This window comes from Cyclopterus lumpus, chromosome 5, assembly GCF_009769545.1.
Source record: "Cyclopterus lumpus isolate fCycLum1 chromosome 5, fCycLum1.pri, whole genome shotgun sequence".
Classification (NCBI taxonomy): domain Eukaryota; kingdom Metazoa; phylum Chordata; class Actinopteri; order Perciformes; family Cyclopteridae; genus Cyclopterus; species Cyclopterus lumpus.
This window is the reverse complement of record NC_046970.1, coordinates 22,485,984-22,513,421: the sequence shown is the minus strand read 5'-3', so window position 1 is coordinate 22,513,421 and position 27,438 is coordinate 22,485,984. Positions and strand designations below refer to the sequence as shown.

General features: G+C 45.4%; 2 protein-coding genes across 8 annotated transcripts in view; both read left to right on the top strand.

Moving 5' to 3' along the window:
- Positions 1–196: 196 nt before the first annotated feature.
- On the top strand, positions 197–20,200 carry ece1 (endothelin converting enzyme 1). Of its 5 annotated transcripts, none has more exons than XM_034533878.1 (19): positions 197–306; positions 7,308–7,394; positions 9,545–9,683; positions 11,397–11,618; positions 11,736–11,860; positions 11,975–12,121; positions 12,437–12,502; positions 12,730–12,918; positions 13,080–13,222; positions 13,484–13,598; positions 16,083–16,193; positions 16,309–16,407; positions 16,570–16,647; positions 16,766–16,869; positions 17,172–17,282; positions 17,683–17,750; positions 17,861–18,051; positions 18,542–18,637; positions 19,222–20,200. In XM_034533878.1, the coding sequence occupies exons 2-19, from the start codon at positions 7,308–7,310 to the stop codon at positions 19,396–19,398; spliced, it is 2,268 nt and encodes a 755-aa protein (XP_034389769.1). In that variant the 5' UTR covers positions 197–306; the 3' UTR covers positions 19,399–20,200. The 5 variants fall into 5 exon arrangements, with proteins under 5 accessions (XP_034389769.1, XP_034389770.1, XP_034389767.1 ...); XM_034533879.1 differs by lacking the exon at positions 197–306 and adding an exon at positions 1,543–1,717; XM_034533876.1 differs by lacking the exon at positions 197–306 and adding an exon at positions 2,339–2,430.
- Positions 20,201–20,798: 598 nt separating this feature from the next.
- The window catches only part of eif4g3a (eukaryotic translation initiation factor 4 gamma, 3a), a 40,819-nt gene continuing 34,179 nt past the window's right edge, over positions 20,799–27,438 (top strand). For all 3 annotated transcript variants that reach the window (XM_034532827.1, XM_034532826.1, XM_034532825.1), the window contains exon 1: positions 20,799–21,428. In XM_034532827.1, coding sequence (XP_034388718.1) covers positions 21,265–21,428 — 164 coding nt within the window. In that variant the 5' untranslated portion in view covers positions 20,799–21,264. The remainder of the gene's footprint in view (positions 21,429–27,438) is intronic.

Below are 27,438 nucleotides of genomic sequence, written 5' to 3'. Positions count from 1 at the left end.
CAGAAACGTCTGACGCGAGTGCGAGATGATTTCCGGGGTTGGTGGACAAAGAAAAAGTTCCAGAAAAAGTGGGAGGAGGCGGAGCGAGGGGGAGTGAACTATCTTGACAGTGAGTCTCATCTCTTTGGTCGTTTTCAACAGAGGCTCGCTCGCGCACTCCCCCCCCCCCCCCCCCCCCCCCCCCCCCCCCCCCCCCCCCCCCCACACACACACACACACTCACACCCCTCCCCTTGTGTCAGAAGGCACACCGGAGTCACGGAGAAGTGAGAGAGTGGCGGCGGAGAAGACGGGACTGACAGCACGGTAAGAACCGTTAAAGCCCCCCCCCCCCCCCATCCGGGCAAACGTTTAACCGGGTCGTAATCATCTTTGTTTAGTTTGTTGTTGTTTGCCTGTCTGACACAAACGTCACGTGCTCGAGTCTTTGATTAGCGCGTGCGGTAGTTTGCGGTTGTTGACTCAATGTTTTCGCTCACGAACCGTCCCCTGGTTGAACTAACGTGACGCCAGTTGTGCACGTGTTTGTGTTACTTGCATAATTACAGTTCAGTGAGCTCTCCGCGACTGCGTTATGTATTTAATCTATTTTTTTAAATGGGTGTAATTATCCCCCCCCCCCAAAAACGGAGAGTAAACGTTTTTGCTGCGAGTCGCAACATTTTAAGTGGTAATTTTAAGACATTTGTTGCACTTTTGACGCATTTTGTTGCACTTCTGTAACTTTTTTTTGTTCTTTCTCTCTTTCCATTTTTTTTTTTACAAACACGGTTCCCCCATGTCGACTACTCGGGGTACTTTCAGTGACTCTCGCCCTTTTAACAAGCTAACATATCAATATTTCCTGTGTAACAGTTTTAGCCTCCATGCAACCAAACACATATCTTAACAGCATGATTTTAAACGATTTACTTCCACTGTCTCAATGTTTTATGAGCTCATTTGCTCATAAAATAATTTTTTTATGAGCTCATCTGAGGTCATTGGGAGAGGAGATTGTAAGCAATGTCATGAAAGGTCATCATAAAATAAAAAATATATATCTTTTTAAGTAAACACCAGCTCTCAAGGGTTTTTTGAGGAAGTAATGCGTGGCAGTGCAAAGCACACAATGAGGTTAAAAATCAGTCGAAAGAGAGAAGCAAGCAATAAAGCGTAATTAATGTGGCTTTCTTTTATTTTTTTAATAGCATAAGTGCTTCACAGGAAGAGGGTCATTAACGCAATCGAAGGAGAAAACAGCTTTTTGGATGCGAACCGAGATGCTGTGTCTACTCGAGGCGATTCATTGCCAAAATATGGATTGCGTCACATCTAAAAAATAAAAAGTCAGTTGGGCAAGACTTCAAGAAGTCTGTTGTTGTCGCAGGCAGACATTTTGTGTCCTCCTCCTCCTCCTCCTCCTCCTCGGCATCATTCGAGGACAAGTCCTGCTCTCTGCGTCGCATGTGAAAATGACAGAATGTGGTGCTACAAATTCAACCTTCTTTTTTTTTATTGCGAAGGCATGAAAGACAATAACACACACACACACACACACACACACACACACACACACACACACACATCACTTATTGATCCATCTGACGTCCGGGAAATGGATTGGTTTAATAACATCTCATGGCCCTCTGGGAGCTCGGGCTTACCCTGCAGTTATTCATTACCTAGGTGTTGATCGGGAGAGTTCTGCTGGGCGCCATAACAACAGCAGGAACAGGTAATCTCTTGTTATGCGTCTTGTTATGCCGGGGCGGCTGTAAATCTCTAATGTGCCGCTCCTTTTTTTTTTTTTTTTATAAAACACTGAAATAAAAGTGGAATGTAAATAGAGAGTACAAAGAATGTTTTACTGCTATACTTTGCATTCGTAGTGAGGGGCGTGCAGCTCTTGTGCACGGCGGTGATGCCGAGACCCGACTGGGTGATATTTGATCAGTGCACATGCGTCAGAATACATGAAACGTGGAGAGAAGAATCACTCGAGGGTTCTGTCAGCCAGGAATCTGAAGAATTTACACACTGCAGCCTGCATGTTCATAGCCATGTGAGAGCAAATGCCAGCTCTTTATTGTCGTTGTTGTTATTATTATTATTATTATTATGTTGAAAGCAACAGTGCACGTGCACGACTAAAAATACACCAAATAGTGTTGTGATTCTGGTAAACGTCCCCTCGGCTTAGTGTAACAATCCTGCTCCAGAGCAAGTGTGGGGGAGGGGGGGGGGGGGGGGGGGGGGGGGGGGTTGGGAGCTCATTTGTCGACACTTTATTATCAGGGGGGGTTTTCCTCCCTGAAGGAAGACATTTCCCAGTGCGGCTGTATTTATTTATTTATGAATGTCTTCACGTTGAGTACCACGCTCATTGGCCTGTTTGCTGCATTCGATACGCCAACATGCATTCAGAAGAACACGTTACACGTTGCACAGGTCAGAGAGGGGCATTATGATCCACTTTACCTGTGGGGGGGGGGGGGGGAGAATGCCGTTTGAAACTCAAGCTTGTTTTGTAGTGAGAAGTGTGGCCTTGTTTTTGTTTTGGCCCCCGTTGTATTTCTGGAATGTGTTCTCGTTTTTTTTTTCTTCTTTCTTTTCTTCACAAGAAGAAAGAAAAAAAGAAAAGTGACCTGTTTTTTTTGGGCTTTGAGCCTGAAAGGGAAGTTCTGCAACCGGCGTCATCTCCTTGCGTGCCATAAAGACATTTCCGAGAAGTTGTATTTCAACAGAACCGTGACTCCATTCCCAGAGGTGTCACCGGACTTCTCTTACAAGAATACGAGGCTTAGATTTCCTCTTCGTCAAACGCGCCTGCAAATATCAACGGGGCGGTCTCCTCCCCAAACTGTCCCCACGCTGGACGCCGCAGAACGTTGCAGAACGTTGCAGAACGTTGCAGCACCCAATCCTCAAACACAAACATGCTCCAGTTATTCCTGGAGGAATGCCCCCCCCCCCCCCCCCCCCCCCCCCCCCCCCCCCCCCCCCCCCCCCCCCCCCCCCCCCCCCTGACAAATTACTGACGCACGATTGTGGTTTTTAAAGCTTCGCTCAACAGGCAGCGGACGATGGCGACCCCCTCGTTCCGCGCGCCTTGCGGTCGGGAAAGACATCTGGGGCCTCGCCCAAAGACTATTATTACGAGTCTCGCACCGTTTTGGTAATTTGAAAAATGTCTCGGCGTCGCCAGAGAGTTGGGTCGTCAGCAGACGAGAGCGCTCAGTCGTGTTTTTTTTTTTGTTTTCTTTACAGATTGCGGTTATTCGACAGTTATTCGTGCCATTGCAGCAAGTTGCATGTCTTTTTATTTATTTTTTAACTTTTTAATGGGTATTTCTTTGCTTCACAATAATGTGAATAAGGGAAATCATGACTCGGGGACAACACTTTGGGCTGATATTCGTCACCAGATATCATTAACAGGAAAGGGAAGTGTTGTCACTGAAGCACTGCTTCGGCTTGGGAGGGTGGGGGTCGGGGGGGTCGGGGGGGGGCAACCTGTGTTGCAACATGTGCGCGCGCATCTGCACGAACCGCAATGCCAGGAAAGTGTTCACAAACAACGATTGTGTGCTGAGGAATGTGTGCGTCTGTGTGCGCGCCAGCAGATACCGACGATTGTTGCTCTGCATTGTGGACCGCGACCACATGATTTAATCGGAGATGCTTTTTGTGGCGTGTACTATTTTTTTTTTTTTTGTGTGGTGAAATTATGTTTGAGTAATTCACAAGGAGTCTTTTGTCTTCCCGTAAAGACCTACAAAGAACCATTTTATCTTCTATATTTTATTTAAAGCAGGACAGGGGATCTTTAGGGGGAGACGGCAGGTCAACAATACATGCCCCATAGAAGAGGTGTACGTCTGTAAACTGGTAATCTGAGGATTAATTTGAGAACACCATCATTTGAGAACACCATTTCCTGCATAAGGGCGTAGAACATCATGATGGCAGTATGATGTCCATTCCGATGCTCTTGTATGTCTCAATTGGCAATTTGTGGTTTGATACTATTTGTGACATAGATTCGATGCTAAATTTAAAAGAAAATGTTCCACTCCAATTGAATAAAATGAACACAAATCCCTCCAAAATACCACAGAGAAAAATGAATATTGAGATTTGATCAAAAACATTTGGAGATTTCTGTTAGAATTGCGTTCTTTTGGCGATTTTGGATTGAGAGTTCTGTTCTTGAAGCTGCTCAGAAACCACCTTAATGTCAATAAACCTATGGAAACCATACATCCGCTGAACGCCCTATAACTCTCTAGTTTGGGGTTGTAATGTTTTATTAGCCTGTGATTATCCTTGAGGTCACAACAGGTCATTTCATGCAGTGACGTCAAGTTTTTAAAAAAAATGGTTACTGTGTGGATTAACATCATCACACATGAATACGATTGGGGATCAATGGAGCCACAAAGTCTCAGGGAGACTTGTGGGTACCAGATGGCAACCTCCGGTACTAAAGAATGAAGCCAGTGTGGAAGTGCCTTAAATTTACATTAATTTAAATGGCCAGCAGGGGGCGACTCCTCTTGTTTCAAATAGAAGTCCGATTACAGAGAAGTCTTGATTTATTACCTCAGTAAAGGTTATAAACATGAGCTTGTGATCTAAATTGCTAGTTTCAGGTCTTCAATACAGCTTGATATATGTTGTTGTTGTAAATGATGGTCCCATTTAGAGTAAAACAGACCGTAAAGCAGGGTATGCTTTAGGGCGGGGCTTACTTTGTGATTGACACGTCGCTAACACAGAGTTGTCCAGTCTGGAAGTAGTCCTTGTTTTTCATCCTTTTCACTTCATTTTATCTTGTTTTTTTTATCTTTTTTCACTTACATAGTGTGTGTGTGTGTGTGTGTGTGTGTGTCCGTGTGTGTCCGTGTGTGTCCGTGTGTGTCCGTGTGTGTCCGTGTCCATTAGGCTCTTTTCTGCTTCCAGCTATAGGTCATTTGAAGCCATTTATGTGATTGAAAGTGTCCTCCAAACAATTGGTGGCCTCGTACTCCCCCCCCCCCCCCCCCCCCCCCCCCCCCCCCCCCCCCCCCCCCCCCCCCCCCCCCCCCCCCCCTCCCTGTCTGCATCTCTCATCACTTCAGTCCTCCATCTTTTGTTCCGACAGTTTATTTTTTATAAGCCGATACAGTGACTTGGCCGGCCCTGGTGTGCTGGGTTTAACAGTTGAAAAAAACAACAACCACAAACCACATTAACAACTGGTGCAGGATTTTCAGTTCCCTCCCCGCGAATGTTACCGGGGGTTGATTTGCGGCATCTCGTCCCACGGTTAACGGGAATCTGGATTGCCGGGAATGCGCGCGTGTGTGTGTGTGCGTGCGTGTGTGTGTGGTGGAAACATGATGACATGTTTACGTGAAAAGAGCAGGGAAATAAAATAAAGCGAGGATCTGCCGCCGGATCGCCTGCTGGAAGTGTTTGGGATCAAATCCAATCCGTCTCCATCAAGTAAACATTTACATTCAGTCGCTGGTCTGCCTCGCGCTCGGCTGACTGTAACGTGGAAAGCTGCAAGCCAGAGCTCGACATGTCCAAAAAGAGAGACTGAGATCAGCCAGGAGTTGCTTCTACAGTGCAATCGGTCTCGTCTCTGTCTGGTTTATCATTTCCCTTTTTACAGGACCTTTTGTTTCCTCAAATGACCTTTTTCTTCTTCTTCTACTAACGTGTAAAATAGCATTTGGTTTCTTTTTAATCAGAAGTAATTTGTCTCACCGTATCAATTACAGGAATGCTATTTACCATTCCAGGGTTGGCTTATAGATGAAATATACTACATGTGTACGTTATTAATTGGTTGATCCTTCAGTCAGAATGTAGATCTATTTTACCTTCACTAACGAGCTAGTGCTTGTTAATTTGGAAGATTTTGTCTAAAGTTAGTCCTTGTATCAGTTTAGTTTTTTGATTTGATTAGCTGGTTCAAAACCTTAGGGGAAAATATTGTGTATGTATGTATGTATATATATATATATATATATATATATATATATATATATATATATATATATATATATATATATATATATATATAATAATAATATATATATATATTATTAATATGTAGTTAATTAATTAATAATAAATAATATTATATTTTATATATATATATACATTTTAAAACATGCTTTACAGACTCAAGAATGCTTGTTATTTGTTGAAGTTCTTAATCTTAATTGGATTTAGTCCTGTGTGGATATCATATTTATTAGACAATGTGTACCTTACACCTGTAACTTTTGAAATGCCTTTGTATACACTCGCGCTCCGTTTTTATTTAATGAGTAAACTCTTTAAATAGCCGGGTTTGTATTTTGTGTCGGTGGCCGTGTGGGTGAGGGGTTAAACTGCCTATCAGGTAACGGTTGCCACGGGCAGCCACTACAAGCATGTCTGCTCCCCCCCCCACCAACCCCTGTCTGTATCATGTCCTATAGAAAAAAACGCGGGGTGTGAACTACAACTGAGAGGCTTCCTCCCCAAATCTAAGTGAAACCACATTGGGCAATGCTCTCTCTTACACACACACACACACACACACACACACACACAGTCACAAAATCACTACCACACACTCCGCACTCAGTCAAGTCGCTCAGCGGTCCTTCCTGTTTTCCACTAGTCCCGCCCTCTCTCTCTCTCTCTCTCTCTCTCTCTCTCTCTCTCGTGCCGTGTTTGCATGGACCGGGCTGAGCAGGAAGTCCACGGGGGCAAAAAAAGAAAGATTTGCCCAGGAAGAGCCACACTGTTTAAAGAGGAAGAGAGGACCCACGAGGAGATCTCACAAGTGCTTTCATGAGGAAGTTTGTGTGTGTGTGTTGTGACGTTTGACACCGGGAGGGGGAGGGGGAGGGGGGGGGGGGGTGTCTGTCGGACGCCATGGGGGCTGTGAGAGGTGTCGTTGGGGTTGAGCGTAGCAGAAAAGTGCTTCTGGAAGGAGAGGACTGACACAATCTTTTGAGAGTCCAACTCTGTTGTTGGAGTGGAAGCTCTCCCAACCAGATAACCTCCCGATGGGTTTTTCGAGGTGAAACCCGACGCCGAAGCCTCAGGGGCCGCTGAGGAATAGACACAAACTGTCTGTCTCTCTCTCGCACACACAAACACTCACACACTCACACACACACACACACACACACACACACACACACACACACACACACACACACACACACACACACACACACACACACACACACACACACACACACGTCGGTGTCAGAGAGGACCGTCTGGGAAGGAACATGGAAGCACTGAGAGAGTCTTTTCTGCATTTGACTTTTCAGATGTCGACGTATAAGAGAGCCACGCTGGATGAGGAGGACCTGGTGGACTCCACCAGCGACGACGTCTACCCATCATCGCCCATGCAGGTAAACATGCGGACACGCTGCTTTAAAGAATGGGTTACTGTCAGTACTGTATTATTATTATTATTATTATTATTATTACACGGAAAAACAACATATGTGCGGGCCTCTTCAGGTCCCACACCTAATGTGAAATAACACAGCTGCTAAAATTGTAGACTTTAGAAAAATATAAAAAAGTTTTAACCGGACGCACAGGATCACACGTCCCAGCTCGGCTCCCGAGGAAACAGTTCAGGTAAAACAACGTGAAAATCATTATTTAGTATCGGCTCAACATTGGTCCGAACATCCGATTCTACGTGAGTCTACGTCGACTCGTGCTTGTGACGGAAAACAATCAAGTCGCTTGTCTTTTCCTCGTTGAAATGAAGCCCGTTTCTTTTTGAAGCCTCGATGAAATGTTACGGAGGCCGACCTTCGAGACGAGATGCTTCAAGGGTGTTTCATATTGGCTTTAATACATGCGGCTGGGAGAGCAGTTGGTTGGAAAACAACGTTGAACCATTGATGACTTTGTTGCATTTGATTGTACGTATTCATCAGTATCTTGTTTATGAATCAGCCGAACGACGGGTCCAACTTTTGTGTCAGCAGATCTGTATCGGGTTTAGTCGCCACGATACACAATTTAAAGTCTTTGAACGGAGGTTGTAAGACCTCAATAATCGTTAGTCAAGATTTATTTATTCAGGAAATTCCCTTATATAATCCCCCTATCACACACACACACACCCACAAACGCACTAATTAAATCATTTTGTTATGCTCACGACGATATAGTTTGAAAACATTGTCTGGAGGATTAAAAAAAACATTTTTTTTAATGGAATATAATTTTTTGGGCCTGAATCTTTATGTTGAAACAGCGGACTGTACACATCAACACACACAATCCTGCTGTTGTGTTCTTCTGTGTTTCTTCCTCCGTGCAGACAATTAATTTAGCATGATCCTTTTCCTGCTGATTGATGAATAGTTTCACACCTTTTTCTGTTTGCGCATGTGTCATTTATAGTTTGCAGAAGGAAGCACTGCACAAAGACTTGTTTACTCTTTAATGCTTCGAGCGCTCTTTTACAGACCGTTGGAAGCCCTTTTTCTTCCACCTCTGCGGCGGAGATCCTTCAGTGCAGTCAGACATTGTTTGACCGAAAGTTTACCTGGAAAAGAGCTTAAACGGTGCTTAAATTTAAGCTTTTGACATAATCCGGCCGCCATCATTTTGCCGCGGTTTTCAGGGTAATGAAATGGTGTTTTTTTTTTCCGGTGAGCTCCAGATGGAACGTGCACCTGTTTGCCAGTGGGATCTTTCTCAGTCGCACTCGGAAAAACTCGGTTGAGGTTCGAGCCGACGCGACGCGCTGAGCTCCAGAGATTAAGAACCCGCTTTGGCATCTGATTCGGGCGAATAGCTCCTTATTTATACACTTCAAGGGTAATTGACTTCCACAGGATGCATGTGAGGTCCAAGAGCTGGCATTTATTTACAGAGTGGATACTCAAAGGCCGGCCAGATTGCTAAATGAGCCCTGTGCAAGATTTTGCAAGTGGCCCTCTGGAATCATTCCTGTAGGAAATCAACTCCCTTGGCAGCCTCAACTAAAGCAACAAGCAGGAGGAAACGTGCAGGAGCAGGGTGTGCTGGGTAAAGATCTACTGCGCCACTCAATTGTTCAGCCAGTGACCACAACGCATGGACTTTCCTGGAACTTAATCATTCTTTCATTGCAGCAGAACGCCCATTAGCTGGACGCCGTGCTACCTGGCTGACTCGCTCATTGTTTACAGGTGAAACACAGCGAGGCAGACGTGGCTCAACGGGGTTACTGTGTCTTCTCCCAATCTAGGGCAAAAGGGAACGCCTCCTTCTCCCTGATAAACTCGGAAGTGAGGGAACAATATGAGAACGGTTAACCTTTTCTGTGTGGAAGGGTTGAAAGCGTCGCGATAAGAGACGCCATTGTGCTTAGAAAACCAACCCTGTCATCAAATCACTGAGAAGCTGTTTTGACTGGAGGCTATATTTTCCACGCTGCGTCCGTTCAGCGCTATTAAGAGTCATGTTTATGTCTTCTTTTTTTTTTGTTGCATTAAATTAAGTGTGTTCATGTTTTGTGTGTGTGTGTGTGTGTGTGTGTGTGTGTGTGCAGGTGACCCTTCTGCACGGCCGCGGTCCCACATGTTGGCCCGACCGGACTCAGAGAGAGAGGCGGCTGCTGTTTTCAGTGTGCGTCGTGTCCATCGGCCTGTTCATGACTCTCATCGCGACCGGGGTCCTCTACAAACGGAGTGAGTTTGAAGGGAAACTGTTTTATTTTTCATAGTTTAGTCGAATCAAAAAAGAAAACCAAGCAACATTTCCAAAAAAAAAAGAAGAAGAATTTGAAATAAACAGACACCAAAAAAAATAGGAGTAACGCTTAAAGGAATAGTTTGACATTCATGGAAATGCGTCCATTTGCTTATTTTGCCGTCAGCTGGTTGAAAACGTTGATACCACTCTCGTGTCTGTGTATTAAATATGAAGCTGGTTAGTTTAGCTTTGAATGATGAATACTTGTCGGAAACAAACAAAAAGGAACACGGTCCGCCTACCGGCTCCCATGAAGTACACGAAGGAACACATCACATTGCATTCGTTTCTAAGCGAAGACAAAGGCCAGAATTATGACTTGTGTTACCTTTCTGAAAAAGAGGCGGGCTAGCTGTTCCCTCGGTTAAGTTTTTATGCTAAGCTAAGCTAACTGGCTGTAGCGACACATTTGCCGTGCACATGAGAGCGGTATCCATCCACTCATTTACCAAAATGTAAAACTGTTCCTGAAATGGCAGCTACCTTGTTTATGGCAATAAATAAAAGAGGTTGTCTCTCTATTTAAATTTAAAAAACAAAACAAGTCGGTTCACATTCATTCACAAGGGGCTCAGGTTTTTTTTTTTCTCATGCATCTACCCATCTTAAAACCTACAAGAGCGGTGCTACTTAATATCGCACATGTGGTTCATTATTTATTTATTTTAAACCAAAGCCACACCTTCAGCTAAGCTGCAATAAAAACAACTCTAAATCTCTCCCTTGAGCTTGTTCATTATGGAAAAAGGGGCTTGTGGATTTACCGTCGCATCCAGGCGGCGTCTCATCCGTGCTGGTTTCCTCACATTTGCCATGGGAAAACCCGAAGACCGCTTCCTCCCATTCAGAGCCGCATGTCAGATCACACTTTGAAAATAATAAAAAGGAACAGGGATGAATTCTCCTCGGGGTGCTAACCTCATCACCGCCTGCTCGTAACTTTGTCTCCGTCTCCGGGGGGGGGGGGGGGGGGGGACGTCGTCTGTACAGTAAGTCAAGGACTTAAGGGGGTGAGTTGTTCCCCTGGAGTTGCACTTGTACTTCTTTAAACACGCTTCTTAGTTCTTTAAGTAATCCACACAATACGGGACAGTTAATTCACCCAGGACCCTGAACCTTCATCTATCTAGTCTGCTTATTAGTCGGACAATTACATAATCGGTCGGCAGGAGATCGAAATCGAGAAAGACGAGATCGTCAAGCTTTGCATTTCAGCTAATTATTTATGAAGGATCTTTTTACAGGGACAGATATTCCCTTCGGGCTGTTTATCTTCGCTGTTACTTCTTATAAAAATAATAGTTTGCACATGGTCTGAATCTCGCATGCATACATGTATGTGGATGTCCTACCATGACGTATTTTCAGATGACCACAGAGTTCCTGAAAAACCAAAGGGTTTTAAAAGTGAACTGTCTACGAGTGATGAGAAGAAAGTGAACTCTGGAAACTCTTTTTAGCAAGAGGAATTTGAAGAATGCATGTTTATGTGTACATAGAGACACAGGGTGTGTATAAATGTGTGTGTGTTTGTGTTTGTGTATATATATATATATATATATATATATATATATATATATATATATATCTTTTTTTTTTAAACGCGGTAAATGCCTACTTTTAGATTTTGTATTAAAATGTTAATACAGCACAGGCAGCTCACCCGGGCCTGTGCCTATCCGAGCCGTGCATTACTGTGGCCAGTGCGGTCATGGGAGCCATGGACCGAACCATCGACCCCTGCCATGACTTCTACAACTTTGCCTGCGGGGGCTGGGTGAAGAACAACCCCCTCCCCGAGGGCAAGTCCCGCTGGGGACCTTTCAGCAACCTGTGGGAGCGCAACATGCTTGTGATGAAGCATTTATTAGGTAGGAGTCCTCGTTTGAGTCCTCAGCTGCCTCCACCCGAGGCGTTAATGTTTCTTTCTCCGTGTCTCTGGCCTCAATCACGTGATCAATCTTTTTTTTTTGTGTGTGTGTGTACAGAAAACACGACGATGAAAGGTCTGAGTAAGGCCGAGGAAAAGGCCCAGCGATACTATCAGGCCTGCATGAACGAGGTCAAGATTGAAGAGTTGGGAGCTCAGCCACTCCAAGAGCTCATCAGTCAGGTATGCTGACTTCCCAAAAGCGGTCTCGCATTCATCATCCCTCAATTGTCTTCTTTTTAAAAGAAACCGTTCCATTCTCTTGAGTCAGCGACCTAAAGTCCGCCCCGTTTTCAGATCGGAGGATGGGCCCTGACGGGACCCTGGCACAAGAACAACTTCCAGGCCGTGTTGCGTATGGTGTCGGCCAACTACCGCACCTCGCCTTTCTTCACCGTGTTCGTCAGCACCGACTCCAAAAACTCCAACAGTAACATCATCCAGGTGAGCAGATTGGACCTTTTTTTTTTATAGACGCCTGCATGTATTTATCTCAAATCATAAACACGCCCGAAAGTGCTTCTTTGCCCTTTTTATAAAAAAAATAATTCCCTCCAACACACATTGTCCCGGCTTCCCTCGGGCGACAATGCACTCATTATATCGGTGGTCTTGGGTTCACACCGACAGCAAATGGCGCAGATATGATCTTTTTCCAGCTTCTGCTTTGAGCCTGCAGCGCAGGAATGAAAACAAACGGTTGTTTGTGAGGGTGGAATAGGAACCTGAAGCCTTTCTTATGTTTCCGTTTGACTCTAGGTGGATCAGTCCAGCTTGGGGCTACCGTCACGGGATTACTACCTCAACAAAACGGCCAATGAAAAGGTACTGCATGGGCGAGAACTGTTCACTGGTCCAACACGTCCAACACGAATGAAAAGCTCGTTGGAGAAAAGAGAAAAGAGAAATATTTCATCTCCGGGGGAAAACGATCTCTGCATAGTTGCTTGTTGTTGGTTTAGAATTACTTTCCTAATTAAAATGTTCACACGCATGTGCACACCTTGTCCCCCTAACTCACCCTCGCCCGGCTGCCCACTGGGACTCTGCAGTATCTGACGGCATACCTCAACTTCCTGGTGGAGTTTGGGGTTCTCCTGGGCGGCTCCGAGGAGACGTCTCGGACGCTGATGGAGGAGATCGTGGACTTTGAAACCACCCTGGCCAACATCACAGTCCCTCAGGAGGAGAGGCGAGACGAGGAGCTCATCTACCATAAGATGGAGGCCAAGGATCTGATGGTAAGAGCCCGCCGCTTCTCACCCACCAAACAAAACATACAACACATGGGATGCTACTTCTAGTCATGACGGCTTCCCGTCATGTACCAAAGAAAGGGAAAAGCTATGTTGTGTGAAAATGTAAATATAAAAGTGTGTGTGTGTGTGTGTGTGTTTTGCAGACTCTGGTTCCTGCAGTGGACTGGATGCCGTATCTCACCGAAGTGTTTGCTCCCGTGCCGCTCAACGAGTCGGAGCCGGTGGTTGTTTATGCCAAGGAATACCTCCAGCAAGTTTCTGAACTCATAACTAAAACGAACCAAAGGTCGGATACTTTTTAATATGTGGCTAATCTGTGTACACTTTCTGCCATTTTGAAGTTAAATAGACTCGCGACCTGCAGCTCGTCGTCTCCTTTCTGAAGCGTCTCTGGTCAGTTTGTAGCTTCATGCCTGCGGCCTCCGTTGAAAAAGACTTTACAAGCCTGTTGCTGTGTGTCACTCGTAGTGTGAACGGAGCGTAATACAGTACAGGTTGTGTCGTCGATTTAGTATGAAGTATTAAAGAGGGCTTTTTCACCCCTCAGCCTCCTCAACAACTACATGATAATGAAGGTGGTGAGGAAGATGGGGTCCATTTTGGACCAACGGTTTCAGGACGCGGAGCAACGCTTCCTCGAGGTCATGTACGGAACAAAGAAGGTGAGCGATGACATTTTATTTACAGTCGACGTAATCCAGCACGACACGGATAGATTCGAACACGGAGGTGGGATTAAGCAGGAAATTGCTGTGTGCATTCTCATCCAGATGATGTGTTTTGTGAACTGAACACGAGTATCCATGTTGCTGTTTTTTTTTTTTTTAATCATTGGCTTTTTTTTTGGGGGCTTTTTAGTCATCCAGTGTAAACAGTCAGAGGAAATGGCCCAAAGCTTCTTTTTTTTCCCTTGACCTCGTATTCTTGTGTGTGAGACATTTCTTTTCAAACGCATGCAAATAAAGACCCATTTTCCCATTATTATTATGACAAGACTGTGAAAGAACTGTACATTAGTCAGCAACCGGCTTCCCTTTATCTTGAAACCGGGGTTTCCTTTTTCAGGGTAAGAGGTTTCGAAAGGGAAATATCTGCTCGCCGCAGTGTGCGGTAGACCTTGATGCCCCGACGCGACGGCTACATGAGGAAATACCCACTTCAGCACGTGTCCTCAAGTGTGCATTTAACTGTCGAGGCAGCGAGTTGAACAATCTGAGTGGCTGTCTGGCGGCTCCGGTGTCTCCGGCCTTTATCTGACCAAGATCCTGCCCCACCCCCCCCCTCCCGGCCTTGTTTTCGACCGGGGTCGAGCTGCAATAACAAACCCCATTATCTGTGCGTGTCTCTTTTGTGCGTCTGTTTTTACGTGAGAGCGCATTTTTTACGACTTGCTGTTACGCCTCATTTCCTCACCGCAACCTCGTTTCCTCTCCGTCTATGAAAACATGCATCTCCATGTGTCCTTGTCCTTCCCTTTTCACCTGATAATAACTATTGTCATATAGGGGCTGTTTTTATAATTAGCTGTTTGAGAGTTGAGATGTAAAATCATTGTTGAAAATAGATGTTATATAAGGGCTGGACCATATGGCCTAAATCTTCTCTCACGACATGGGTTGTTGTTATGTTTATTTCTCAATAAGTGGTCTGTATGAAATAACCACATGGTAAAGTATGGTGAATATTGGCAAATGAAAACATTGAAAATCTTATTTTTTCATTTTATTAAGAACTAATAAAGAGGAAAAACAAAATCCAGCGGTTCGAAGTGAAATTATAGAGGCAAAAACAGAATCCAGCAGTTAAAAACAAAAATCTGATTAAAACCATATTTTTATTTTGTTTAACTATGCTGCGTTATTCCAATAAGAAGAATGATTGGGTGTATGCAGTAATAAATTTGAATGAATCAGATTTTGTAAGAAATCTCAGCGCGTACGTGCTCGTCGTTATCGACTTGGATGACGTAATTGCTCAATATTTGATTTCACAATGATTCGATTCCACGAGAAAGACGATAAGGACGCCCTCTTTATCTTTCTTTTTTTTTTAATGTCTGCACACATTTTCCAGCATGGTTCTAGAAATTGTGGCCACAAAAAATGCAAAAGAAAATTAGCTGTCAGTGGTGGACACTTTTCTGTTTTAAAATTATTATTTTTTTAAAAAGCAAAATGTTTTACCACACATGTAACGGATCTAATGCTACTCTCGTCTCATTGGCTCTAAGGGAATCTGCCCGTTACATGTTAGGATGCTGACATCTCTTCTCTCTGTTATCAAGGCTCTGGTGTTTTGTTGACCGGCTTGCATTGCTTCAGCTGTCAGTGTAGACGGCATGTGGGGGTGTACTGCTTGTTGACATGTTGTCTTAACAAAAGAAAAAACACCCCCACGGTCCTTTTTTTACGAGGGAACACTGTGTCTCTCGGCCCACAGAGATAACGGCTCAGCTTTGTCTCGAGAACACTGAGCTCAGAGGTCACAGCTACTTGGATTTTATTTGCGAGAAGAATCTTCAACAAAATAGCTCCTCTGTGTTTTTTGTTTTTTTGTGGCGGTTAAAGCCAGATCCCAAAAGCCTTAAAGCTTTGCTGATAAAGTTTTGTATTTATGTCATTAAAATGTATTTCTATCCCAGCATGCACTGGGCAAGAAGCCCAGGGTTTTCACAGATCACAGGTTTTTCTTTAGTCTTCTTTCTACTAAGACCACAGTTTACTGTCTCAAGCCCCTTTTCCCTGTGGACAAAAAAACCCAAAACACTAACATCTGGCTTTTGGTGTTGAGTGGGAAAGTTTACAATCGGGATTCATTCCCAGGACAAATGACGGCAGTGGCTACGGGTATTTACAGGGATTTGTACAATTCTTATAATTTATTAACGTACAAAACATTTAATATGCTCTCCTCAAAGCCACCAGACTCCAGTGAGATGAAACTACCCCTCTTTCCACTGGTCCAACAATCGGCAATTCTGGTTTGAGAGTTTCAAAAGAGAGGGACTGAAATAAGTGGCTAACGGTTGTCCCACGTTCATTCTGGGGAAATGTGGAAAGTCGCTAACCGAAGCGTCGCATTCCAAGTAGACTGATGTTCTCCGACGTCTTCCTCTTAACGTGTGTCTTGATGTGTTGACTTCGCAGAGCTGCTCTCCGCGCTGGAAGCTGTGCGTCAGCGACACGGACAGCGCCCTGGGCTTCGCTCTGGGAGCCATGTTTGTCAAAGACACCTTTGCCGAGGACAGCAAGACTATTGTACGCATTTCAGTCACACGCGCGCACGCACACACACACACACACAATACATCTGCTCCTGCTGTGCCAGTGGATGGGTGCCTCTGACTGTCTTTTGTGTCTTCCGTGCCTCCAGGCTGAAGATATGGTTGGGGACATTAAATGGGCGTTTGAGGACAGCCTGAAGGATGTGAGCTGGATGGACACGGAGACAAAAAAAGCAGCAAAAGAAAAGGTTGGGTGTTTCTTTTCCCCAGGAAGTTTCCCTGCTTTAGGGAGACATTAACATCTGAATGAGTTGTGTGTGTGTGTGTTGGAAGTGGCTGAGAAATACAGCGCTGCCACCTGGTGTGAAAAATGTGTCGTTAACAGTTTTTATTTTATTTTTTTGTCACAGGCAGATGCAATATACAACATGGTCGGGTATCCAGAGTTCATCATGAACGGAACACGGCTGGACAAAGTGTTCAATGATGTAGGTAAATGTGGAAGTGAATTATACGTCCTAACCGTCCCGTCACTTTTTCACCAAAAATACAGAACTTTTTTTTTTTCTTTCTTCCATCGCTTCTCGATTCCTCTCTTTTTCTTAGTTTGAGGTGGTGTCGGAGCTTTACTTCCAGAATGTCATGCAGTACTACAACTTTTCGGCCAGGGTGACCGCGGACCAGCTGAGGAAAACTCCCAACAGAAACCAGTGAGTTGACACCCCCCCCCCCCAAAGAGGAGGCCGCACGCTCCGACGTGAACGCGTTCCCATTGCGCTGACTCGGCAGAATGCTGCTGCCTTCCACAAATGTTCCCGGGCAACAAACTTCTCTCTGCTGAAGCGATCCTTGTCTCTAATTAGGCCGAGGGGGCCAGGCGAGGGTTCCCATGCCTTTTATTCCCCCCCCCCAAATCTGATCTGCAGTCAGCCCGGCAACAGCAGAGCGAGACGGATCGATTGTCTGAACTTGTTGACGTCAACCTCGCCGTTTGTTTTTTGTTTTTTTTCAGGTGGAGCATGACCCCTCCGACCGTGAACGCATATTACAACCCAACCAAGAACGAGATGGTGCTGCCGGCGGGAATTCTTCAGGCTCCGTTTTACAGTCGTTCCTGGCCTAAGTAGGTCTCACGTACGGTCTACTGAATCACGTTGGATGGGCTTCATTAGAATAGAAAACAAGTGGAACGTTGTCTTAAGTTCCCAAATCCCCCCCCCCCAAAAAGCTGCATAGAATAAAGATTGTATTAAAACACCATTAAAGTATAAAATAGTATCTGTTGTAAAAAAACAAAAACAAGAGAGTCCAGTGGTGTGCTGAAGATGTAACTTGATAATCGATACGAAAAGCTAATTTTATTTCAATTTTCAGTGACTCTGAGATTCATAATTCAGAGACAAAACCGGGAAAGAAATGGACACCATTACGTTCAGTAAAACCACAAACGGCTGCTTTAACCTTCTTGTGGGACGTTGTGATCAGAGGTGACTCAAAATGTATTATCTTTTTATGTTTTTCAGAGCTCTTAACTTCGGTGGAATTGGAGTCGTCATGGGACATGAACTGACTCATGCGTTTGACGACCAAGGTTGGTTAAAAAAAAGGATTTCCCATTTAAATTTCCAGAGGACGTTAAATAGCCTCATCCTTCCGATGCAAAAATGATTGATGTGTAATATTTTGCACTTCCAATCAAAGGCAGGGAATACGACAAGGACGGAAACCTGCGTCCCTGGTGGAAGAACTCTTCAGTGGAGGCCTTCAAGAAGCAGACGCAGTGCATGGTGGAGCAGTACGGGAACTACAGCATCAACCAGGAGCCCCTGAATGGGAGGCACACCCTGGGGGAGAACATCGCCGACAACGGTGGACTCAAGGCCGCCTACAAGGTGGGGACGAGTGTGTTCGTTACGTGGTTGAACCACAGGGGGAGGGGGGGTCGAAATCAGTCACGGGTGTAGAAAAAAAAAAACCCCGCTGTTATGTTTCCTACGTTGTCAGATTCTGCAGTCTGCAAGGTCGGGAAACGATCGCGTAGCTTTGGCTTTAATCCAGCGGATTAGTTTGCTCCTTCGAGGCCGTTGAAGGTCACATCCATTCCTCTGTGTTGGGGGGAAAAAAGCAGTTTGTCTGGTTCGCAGCGGAGGCCGGAAATGCAACAGGTGGTTACGAGTGGCCTCGGGGGGTACTTCTTCACATGCACGCATTCTTTCCATGTAATGCGAAAGGTCATAAGCCGAAGAGGGGAAAACAACACAGTGGAGGACCTAAAGTGGATCTTCTCTTTCCCCTCGGTCAACATCAGTGAACACTGAACAGTGGTTGTGTGTGTGTGTGTGTGTGTGTGTGTGTGTAACATGATCATTTGTTGCGTTGAAGGCTTACGTGAACTGGATCAAAAAGAACGGCGAGGAGGCCACGCTACCTGCCCTGGGAATGACGAACCATCAGCTGTTTTTTGTAGGATTTGCCCAGGTTTGTTTCGCTCATACTCTCTCAATTACTTGATCAAACTGTCGACATGCTAATACTTAAAGCTCCCCTACAGACATGTTTTTGCTGGTTTTATAGACTTACAGCTCTCAACAGTCTGTGAATATGCAATTGTTAATTTCCAAAGTTTGAACTGCTGGCCACAAGACGTCTTCTCCTGCTTCACTGAAAAGTAAATTGTTAGTGTTTTGCACCCTGGGCACTTAAAAGTTTCCATCTCCCACTCGTATAAGTTGCACACCGGACTGTGATTGGCTCCTAACTAGTTGAAAATCCTGCTCATGCGGTCGCGTGTTCAGATTCGAGGTGCGCACAGAGAAACTTTCGTCCTTCAGCAAATGAACGTGAAGAAAGAAGTCTTCTGGAGTCGAGCTGCACAGTGAGGCTGAAACGGAACAAGTAGAAAAACACCTTTTTTTGCAGAATAATAAGTCCTTATTGGAAGAAAATTAAAATGCATGACTTCGAAAACACTTAAACGAGCTGCGATGACTAGAAATTAATCCTGATGAATATGAAATAATCCTAATGAATGTGTGTCTCTTTGCCCTTTGCGATGCCTGCAGGTTTGGTGCTCCGTCAGGACCCCCGAGAGCTCACACGAGGGCGTCATCACGGATCCTCACAGTCCGTCAAGATTTCGAGTCATTGGCACCATCTCCAATTCACAAGAGTTCTCAGAGCACTTTGGCTGCAGAGCGGACGCTCCCATGAACCCCAAACACAAGTGTGAGCTTTGGTGATGCCTCACTGGGGGTGTTTTTTTGTGGGGGGGGAGAACACATCGACAAAGTCTGTCCAGATGGGACAACGCAAGAACCACTGAAACTCCTACTGCCTCGCCACTGCTTCCAGGACAACATGGGCCTTCTCTGTGTGGAGGATTGCAATCTTTGGTGCGTCTCCTCGAGGGATTGTTGGTTTTGGCAAACTGCTTGCCTCCAAACTTCTGAAGTTCAACGTTGCTATGAATGCGCACTGGAAACCCAGCAAGTGGTTACGGAAAATGGGAGAACCACTCTCCAATTCTGTGAACTGCTTCTGTTTGTCATAAAGAGACACATCATTGTATTTGTCCTGTAACTCTTCACTGTGCTTGGATAAGCTTCCATTTTATTTTTTTATTGCATTTTATTTATGGTCACTTTTTTTTTCTTTTCGCGATTATGGACACTTCTTTTAATCTGTTGATTTGAGAATGGAATGAATGTGTTTCAGGACTCGTGCAGCCGTTTGTACTTAAAGCATTGCAATATTTCGGAAACACTTTGCGTACCATTTGGGCACGTTTTTATAGAGATATTGACGTGATATTTGTGTCCCGTTGCTGGCGTTTTATTTCCGTCGTGAGGAAATTTAATACAAATCAGTTGGCAGAAAGGAGACTTTTTATTTTTATTTTTTTACAGCAATAAATTCAAGTTCTAACTATTTTTCATTCAGAACTTGGTCATGTAGGCCAACCCACAATGTGCCATAACTGTTTTTATGAGTAGGAGTTTGTCACTAATTATTTTGTATAGTAAAACCAGTCTTAAAACATTTGCATTCAATTTGTTTATTTGCTTGACCCCACATGTATAACAAACACACACACAGTGTTGTTGTACAGAGATGTGTGTGTTACTGTAATTAACCAATTACATTAAATTTAATGTGACGTTCCTTTGGAGACTTGCAGCTGCGAAGCAGGCAGAAGAACGACAGGTGGCGCTAATAACACACATCTATGATATAGTCCTGCTGCTTGTGAGTATTACGACCATAGATTATACTGAAAAAAATATGGTGTGAAGGATTTTTGGCCGTGTAAAGACTCAAATTACTATAAACATGTATGCAACATTGATGTGATTAAAATATATTTTGTTTGAATGTTACTCCTCAAATGTGTTTAAGAATTGCCAATGCCACTTTATTTTAATCTCTTTAACTAAATTAAGGACTTGGTTATCACGAAATACAAAAAAAAGGGGGGGGGAACAAAATGAATAATATAAAAAACATTTAAAAAAAAGAAACATATTTCGGAAACATTATGGGGCACGTGAACCACGCAGGGTTTGTGGATCTGATTGTCGGCACGGATCGTCGGTTCGTTGATTAGCCGAGCGTATCCGTATGTTGCCGAGAACTGCCGAATCATCTGTCCTGCCCGGACTGCTGGAAGCGGCCGCAACGCCATGTTGGCGAAGTCTCTCATCTCTGTGAGAAAAAAAATGATAGAAACCAAACGCGCCGAGAAGAAAAGGTAGATTACCGAGGCGGGTGGATTGAAGATCGCGGCGACTATTTATTTTTTGAAAGAAACGGGAAAAACCGAGCCGGATCCGCGGAGGTTCCGGACGGACGAGGGAGGCTAAACCTCCCACCGTCCCCCATGAATAGCACCGCTGATCCGAGCAGCGACTTTCCATGAAAAAAAAAAAAAAAGACGTTTTGTGTTGCTATTCCAGCGTCGTTATCCCGGTTCGTTAAAGGGATTTGGGGCCTGCTTCAAGAATCTGCTACGCTCGCCTCATGCATGCGAGCTAGGCGTTCGTTTGCATCAGTATTTATTACGGTATTTTTTTTTTTTATTTGTAGATTTTTTTTGTGGGTTTTTTGCAATGAGTTTGCCACCGAAAGTGGTCCCCAAACCCGCCGCTGTCGCAGTTAGCGGACCTGGAAGTGGCCCCTCTCCGTCGAGCCAACTGCGGGCTACCCTGACCTCCGTGTCTCTGCCGCCGGGAGCCCCGACCGCTCCTCAGCCCGGCGCTCTGCCGCCGCCTCAGTATCCTTTTTCACTTGGGTAAACATGGAGAATTGTTTGTGATTTTTTTTTTGTTGTTGCTTTGTTTGTTATGCATTTCACCCCCCCCCCATGTAAGACAGCAGCACACACTGTTGTTTTAATAGCGATAGATAGAAGAGGTTTGATGTAGGGGGGTGAGGGGGGGGGGATGGTTTCGTTTGGAGGGAGCCGGGAGGGGAGGGGACAATCAGCTAGCTAAGCATGCTAACGTTAGCTCATCAAGCCGGTTGTCCAAGCTAACATAAATGTCAGTTGGTTATTTCTACTTCTCTACGTATCATTCCTGTTGCATTTGTGATTTCATTATAACTGTCGTTTGGAAAATAGTGCAACACAGACGAGGTGCCGTTATATATTTTTTCCATGTCGAGGACGGTGGTGGTGGGGGGGAGGAGGAGGAGGAGGTCTATCGGGGGCTTTTTCGACACCGGTTACCGGCTTTGTTCAGTTGCACCGTTGTTGGCTAGCGTGGGTTGCCGTGGCAGCGAGCTAAATTAACGGTCGCCTCTAAAGGCCAGCGACGTGCGCACGAGCCGGTGCAGTGCGACGTCGCGGAGCGGGATACGGCTTCCTCCATTTCAGGGGTGCCGACCCGCGGTTTGTGGAGTGGAGTGGAGGGGGGGGGGAGGCGTGTGTTAGCTGGTGCGAGGCCCGTTTTTTTAGTTTTTTTTTTAGGGGAATTGCGCCTCCCTTCTCCATTTCACATGACTTCAGCTTTCGACAAGAGCTGCCGCTTATGCACCTTGACAGGCCTGCAGGTGCCAGGGCCGGTGTGTGAGCTGGCAGGAGGGTAACAGGAGGTGTAAATTAACTCGCCAGTTCTTGACTCCTAATGACGTTTTTTTTGGGGGGGGTTTGATATAAATCCGCTGGTAAACCTGTGCTCTCCCAGACACAACAAAATAGGTCATTTAGTCGGAGTTGTGTGTTTGCACACCTAAACCTTTTTTTGAGTTTACACAGTGCTCCATCAGTGCTCCTTTTTGGTGGCATGAAGTCACCGTGGTTATGTCACCGTCTGTTTTATTCACATCATGGTGGCTGGGAGAGAGAGAGAGGGAGAGAGAGGGAGGGAGAGAGAGGGAGAGAGAGAGAGAGATCTTTTGTGAGACCTCCTGTTGTGGTTTAGCTTTTGGGGGTGTTGTGTCTCAACCTGACACCCACAGCAGCCCCTGTGTTCCTTGACATCTGTTCAGGACAGTAGACCTGGTTTGTGGCAGGTGTCCATAGGAAACCTTCATGACCCCGTTTTTGCTTACAGTGTGTTGTGATGTGAGTTGGTTTCGTGAGTTCGATGAGCAATGCAGACACGGAAGATAATGGTCCCTTTTTTTTATTTGTTGTGCCATGTCCTCGATTGACTCTGCAGGCTTTTTTTTAATAATGTACTAAACCACCAGTTAAATTCACAAGTGCACACTCTGCATTTACTGAATTGATGACCTCTTTAAGGGATAGGAATGCATAATAACAATAATGGTAAATATGTCTCATTTAAAGTTCAGAGACATTACACCTCTTGGGCTTAATAGTTTCATTTGCCTTTTTTGTTTTGCTCACTCTTGCTTAGCTTGCACATTGACTACAGTTATTCTGATTTTGTTCAACAATATGGAGTTGTGGCTATTGATCCACTAATGTAAGGGTAACTGTGTCCCTGTATTAATGTACAGGGGCAAATATGTGACAGACAGCCGTATAGCACAATCAGCTGGTTACTTCAATTCTTGTTAGTATAGTTTAAAAAAAAAACAAATGGCATGAAGAGATTAGTGTGTCCAGCTTTTTTAACAGCAGTTGCACAGAATACATTCAGGGCTGGGGATAATATCATAAACGCAATTAAATTCAAACCAACATAACCACTACGCCTTCAGGTGTATTATGATATTACATCCGCACCTGTATCCATGTGGGAGTTGGAGGCAAATACTTGACAATACAATACAATGATGCCATGCGAGTTTATCAGGTTCATTTAGCTGCTGGACCTTTAATTCAAACCAATGAGTCAGCTGTGCAATAAATCATTCGTTTATGAAGGTAATCATATTAGATTTCTTTGTTTGGGAGAAATATTGTTTCAACTGTCTGGGCATTTTGTAAGTTCTAATACTTTTGAACTACATACAAATACACTATTGAATGTTTATACTGTACTATTTTTTTTTTAGCGCTACAAAACCATCTGTAAAGTAGGTCATGGTAAAAAGAAAATATGAATTGTTCTGAATTGTTGTCCACTTTCCAAGGTCCCCCCCCCCCGCCCCCCATTTTAGACGGCATTGCATTTGATTTTAATGTCTGTCTGAAAAACGGACCCTCTTGAGTGTCGCCACTCGTCCGACCTCTCACTCTCTCCTCACTCTCCCTCGACCTGTGAGGTCAGGAGTGATGGAGCATGTTGTATGGGGATTCCCACTCGGGGAGAATGTTGGCATGCGTGTTCGTGGAGTCCTGAGATGCACAGAGGTCCAGAGAAGCAGGGCGGCGAGGCCCATATGTGTGCAGGGCCTGCGGGGGGGGGGTGGGGGGGGGGGGGGGGGGGGGGGGGGGGGGGTTGTTTCTGTTCCTGGTTGCCAGAGAAACACCCGGCGCATGCGTCTGCTGCTGCACTTGTCAGACAATGGCAGTGCTGCTTAGCATTCAGAGCGAGAGGCCAAGGTGGCGCTTCCCACCATCTGCCAACAAAGGCCAGGTCACCCAGGCTGCCTCAGCCCTCCCCCAATTTCCCCCCCCCCCCCCCCCCCCCCCCCCCCCCCCCCCCCCCCCCCCCCCCCCCCCCCCCCCCCCCCCCCCCCCCCCCCCCCCCCACCCCCCCCCCCCCTCAGCTCACCTCGCCCCACTGCTGGCCCAGCTGAGTAAAACCCGAGGGCTTCTCTCCACGGGCACCCCCCTCCAACCCCTCAGATTTCACGGTACAGCGCTTTCTTCTCTCTTTGAAGAGGCTCGCTCCTTTTTTCTCTCTCTCTCTCTTTTAACATTTTTTTTTAAATAAAATGTCTTTGTCGTCAACGTTAGTATTTCTGTTTGGACAAAAGCATGTACCAATGTGAACTGTGAGCCCGGCGTGCAGTCACAGCCAGGGTTAGTCGTGAGACACCTCCACCTTTTCAATGTTCTTCGCACAGCACCGTAGTCCCATGTTTTAGGACAGGTGTGTGCGCCGCCGGCATGACAAGATATTCTCACGAGCATACTCGCTGTGGGATGTTATAAATAAACTGCTGAGTTGTTATGAGCCAGCATGCAGGATTGTTCTTTCCAGTGAGGGAGTGGCCTGTTGTCAAAACACTTCCAGAGTCCTTATCCAAAGGGACATTTACACAATATTGCCGATGCAACCGGCAGCTTTCTGAATATACTCGCATGGCTTTCAACTGCTCATGCAATGCTCCGTATTTATAGTGAGCTCTTGTGTATGGAGATCCATCCCAGCCAGACCGCGACGCTGTCAGGTCGAGTTGAGAACATCCACGTCCAAATTTTTCCAATACGGTGCTAATATTCGTGTCGGGAGCGATAATTTACGCTCTGCCTCGCTGCCCCGTACGTTCCCTGTTTTCTTTGTCGGTGTTAGTTTTAGATTTTGTTTGTTAAAGTCATTTTATGCAAAACGGAATCAGAAAAAGAAGGAACAAAAATGTCATAACACTCATCTTTTTGGCGAGCAATTTGTTCCTGTTTGTTAGCGCTGTATCTCCCGGCAGGTGTTTTTTATTTTTCATTGTTGGGGATAAGTCCAGATGCTGCTGGTGTTTTTAAAAACATAAAGCGGTAAGCAGGTGATATGTATTCCTGGCTGCTGCCTCCTCCGACTGCTCAGCGATTCTGTCTCTCCCGGTCGGTTCGGCTCGTGTCACGATTCTTCAACAACAACAACAACAACAACACAAGTCGTCGCACATTTTGTCAAACTACTTAATATTTTCTCATGTAGTTTCACAGGATATTGATGCCACTGGTTCGGTCTTTAGACCATCATTTTGGAGGAAACGCACCAGCAAGACAATATTAGAAAATAAATAAATCGGAGGATCCCTCTCTGTGTCCATGTGTCGCTGTCTCAGGCTTTAAATATATATTTGGCTTTATCACAAGTCATTTGCAACGTTACCGAGGGTTTACGCGTTCAGTAGTGAAAGAACATTCAATACAACTTTATTCATCCCTGAAATTTGATATTTTTTGGTAATTGTTTTCTGCGTCTTCTATCTATCTGGAACCATTGCTGCTTAAGATATGGGCTGTTGGAGTCGAATCCCCGAACCCAGCACCGCACGTTCATACCGTAGTGAAAGAGCATTCTCAGCAACAGCAGGCAGTCAGTTAGAGGTGTGTTTGTGTGTGTGTGTGTTTGTGTGTGTGTGTGTGTGTGTGTGTGTGGAGGCCAGCAGGGAGAAGGAGGGTTTGTGTCTGCACCATCTGGGCCGTCTCCCCTCACTTCCTGTGCCTTTCCACTCCACTGAAGTTTCCAGGTAACCGGTGTCATTCAAAGGAAGCATGGTATTTAAAGAAAAAAAAGTCTGCCATATTTATGTGACACCGGGTGTCCATGTGTGTTTATTATGAGCCAGCGCAAACATGACTGACTGTTTTGATTTAAGGTGGTATTTGTATACAGAGCTCGCCACTCTGACCAGAGAGGTTTTTTTTTCTTGAATGTTTCATGTGATGCGTTCAGGGGCTGAGGTTGTTAAATACGCTGCTGTGATTCATTGACCTAATCAGTTATGGCAGATTACAGTTTATTGAGCTGTATCATCCCCCGGATCACACCCCTGCTATTTGTGAGGCTGCGTTTCCTCCTTTCTCTCCCCGTCACACAGAATCAGCACATTCGTGCCTGCACAGTAAGCTAATGACGGCAGACTGGTTTTAGACCCACGATTTTTACCATGTCAACAATAAACTACATGGCAGCCTTTCCTTTTTGTTTAGGAGGTAAGAACCCTTTTTTAAGAAACGTGAGGCTGTTTGTGAACGTGTCCGTTGTCTTCAAATGAACTCTGAATGTGAATAGCTGGTGTCCTTTTACGGGTGAAGTTCACCGATGCACCCCTCAAACCCGCCCTCATCTTATCCCCGCCCTCATCTTATCCCCGCCCTCATCTTATCCCCGCATTTGGCCTCGGTGCCAGTGAGGGTCGGATGTCGGTCTCACCATTGGTGTCATTTTGTCCAATTGGATATCGCAGGTAATTACTCAGCCCAGCTGGCGCTCTCATTCCCTGAAGCGGTGTCCCAGTTGTACGTCTTTAAGTCGACATTGTGCTCGCACCTCTCCCCTCAAGCAGAACATTTATGTAAATCAAAAATAATGACAGATTTCTAATTAGTGCGGTCAGCCACTTTCATGGTTGTGCCCGATACGTGTAGAAGAGTGCTGCCTGCTGCCTCCACCCACATTGGAGTATTTTCCCTTGTTTTCACCGCTGCCCTCCCTCTGTTTACAGTTCCCGAGACAGTCGCCCCCCCCCCCCCCCCCCCTGAGGGTCAGGAGGTGATCACAAGTGGTTATTACGATTCATTTTCTCACCTACTACTTTGTGCTTTGGGGCACTGGGTGTACCACATAATGGCCTTTCAGATCAGAAAGGTAATCTGTGAATCACTGTAAACTTCCAGTGTTTTTATTATTATCTATTATTATCGAACCAAAAGATAAAGATTGTAAATATAGTCGTGAAGAGAGTGAACCTCTAATTACTCCTAATTTCTGTGTGTGTGTGTGTGTGTGTGTGTGTGGGTGTGTGGATGGGTGGAGGGGGGGGATAGCGTGATGTTTTTCCAAATTCCCCGGCAATGAAACCGATGATGCTTCCTGCTGTGGCAGCCCTGTTTTTTTTAAACGACTCTTTCCTCTCGTTATCTCCCTCCCTCTCCTCTCGTGCTGTCGGTTACTAGTAGCGATGCTGGCCGGGGGCCAGGAGAGACGACGGGCTTAACTGGCTTAAAGGGCCAGTTCGCTCAGTCAGAACGGCTTGTC

Coding starts and splice junctions, on each gene's coding strand:
- ece1 (XM_034533877.1), top strand. CDS start 7,266: ATGGAAGCACTGAGAGAGTCTTTTCTGCATTTGACTTTTCAGATGTCG. Junction 12,919..13,079: donor TGGAGGCCAAGGATCTGATG/GTAAGAGCCCGC, acceptor TGTGTTTTGCAG/ACTCTGGTTCCTGCAGTGGA. Junction 18,052..18,541: donor GACTCAAGGCCGCCTACAAG/GTGGGGACGAGT, acceptor GTTGCGTTGAAG/GCTTACGTGAACTGGATCAA.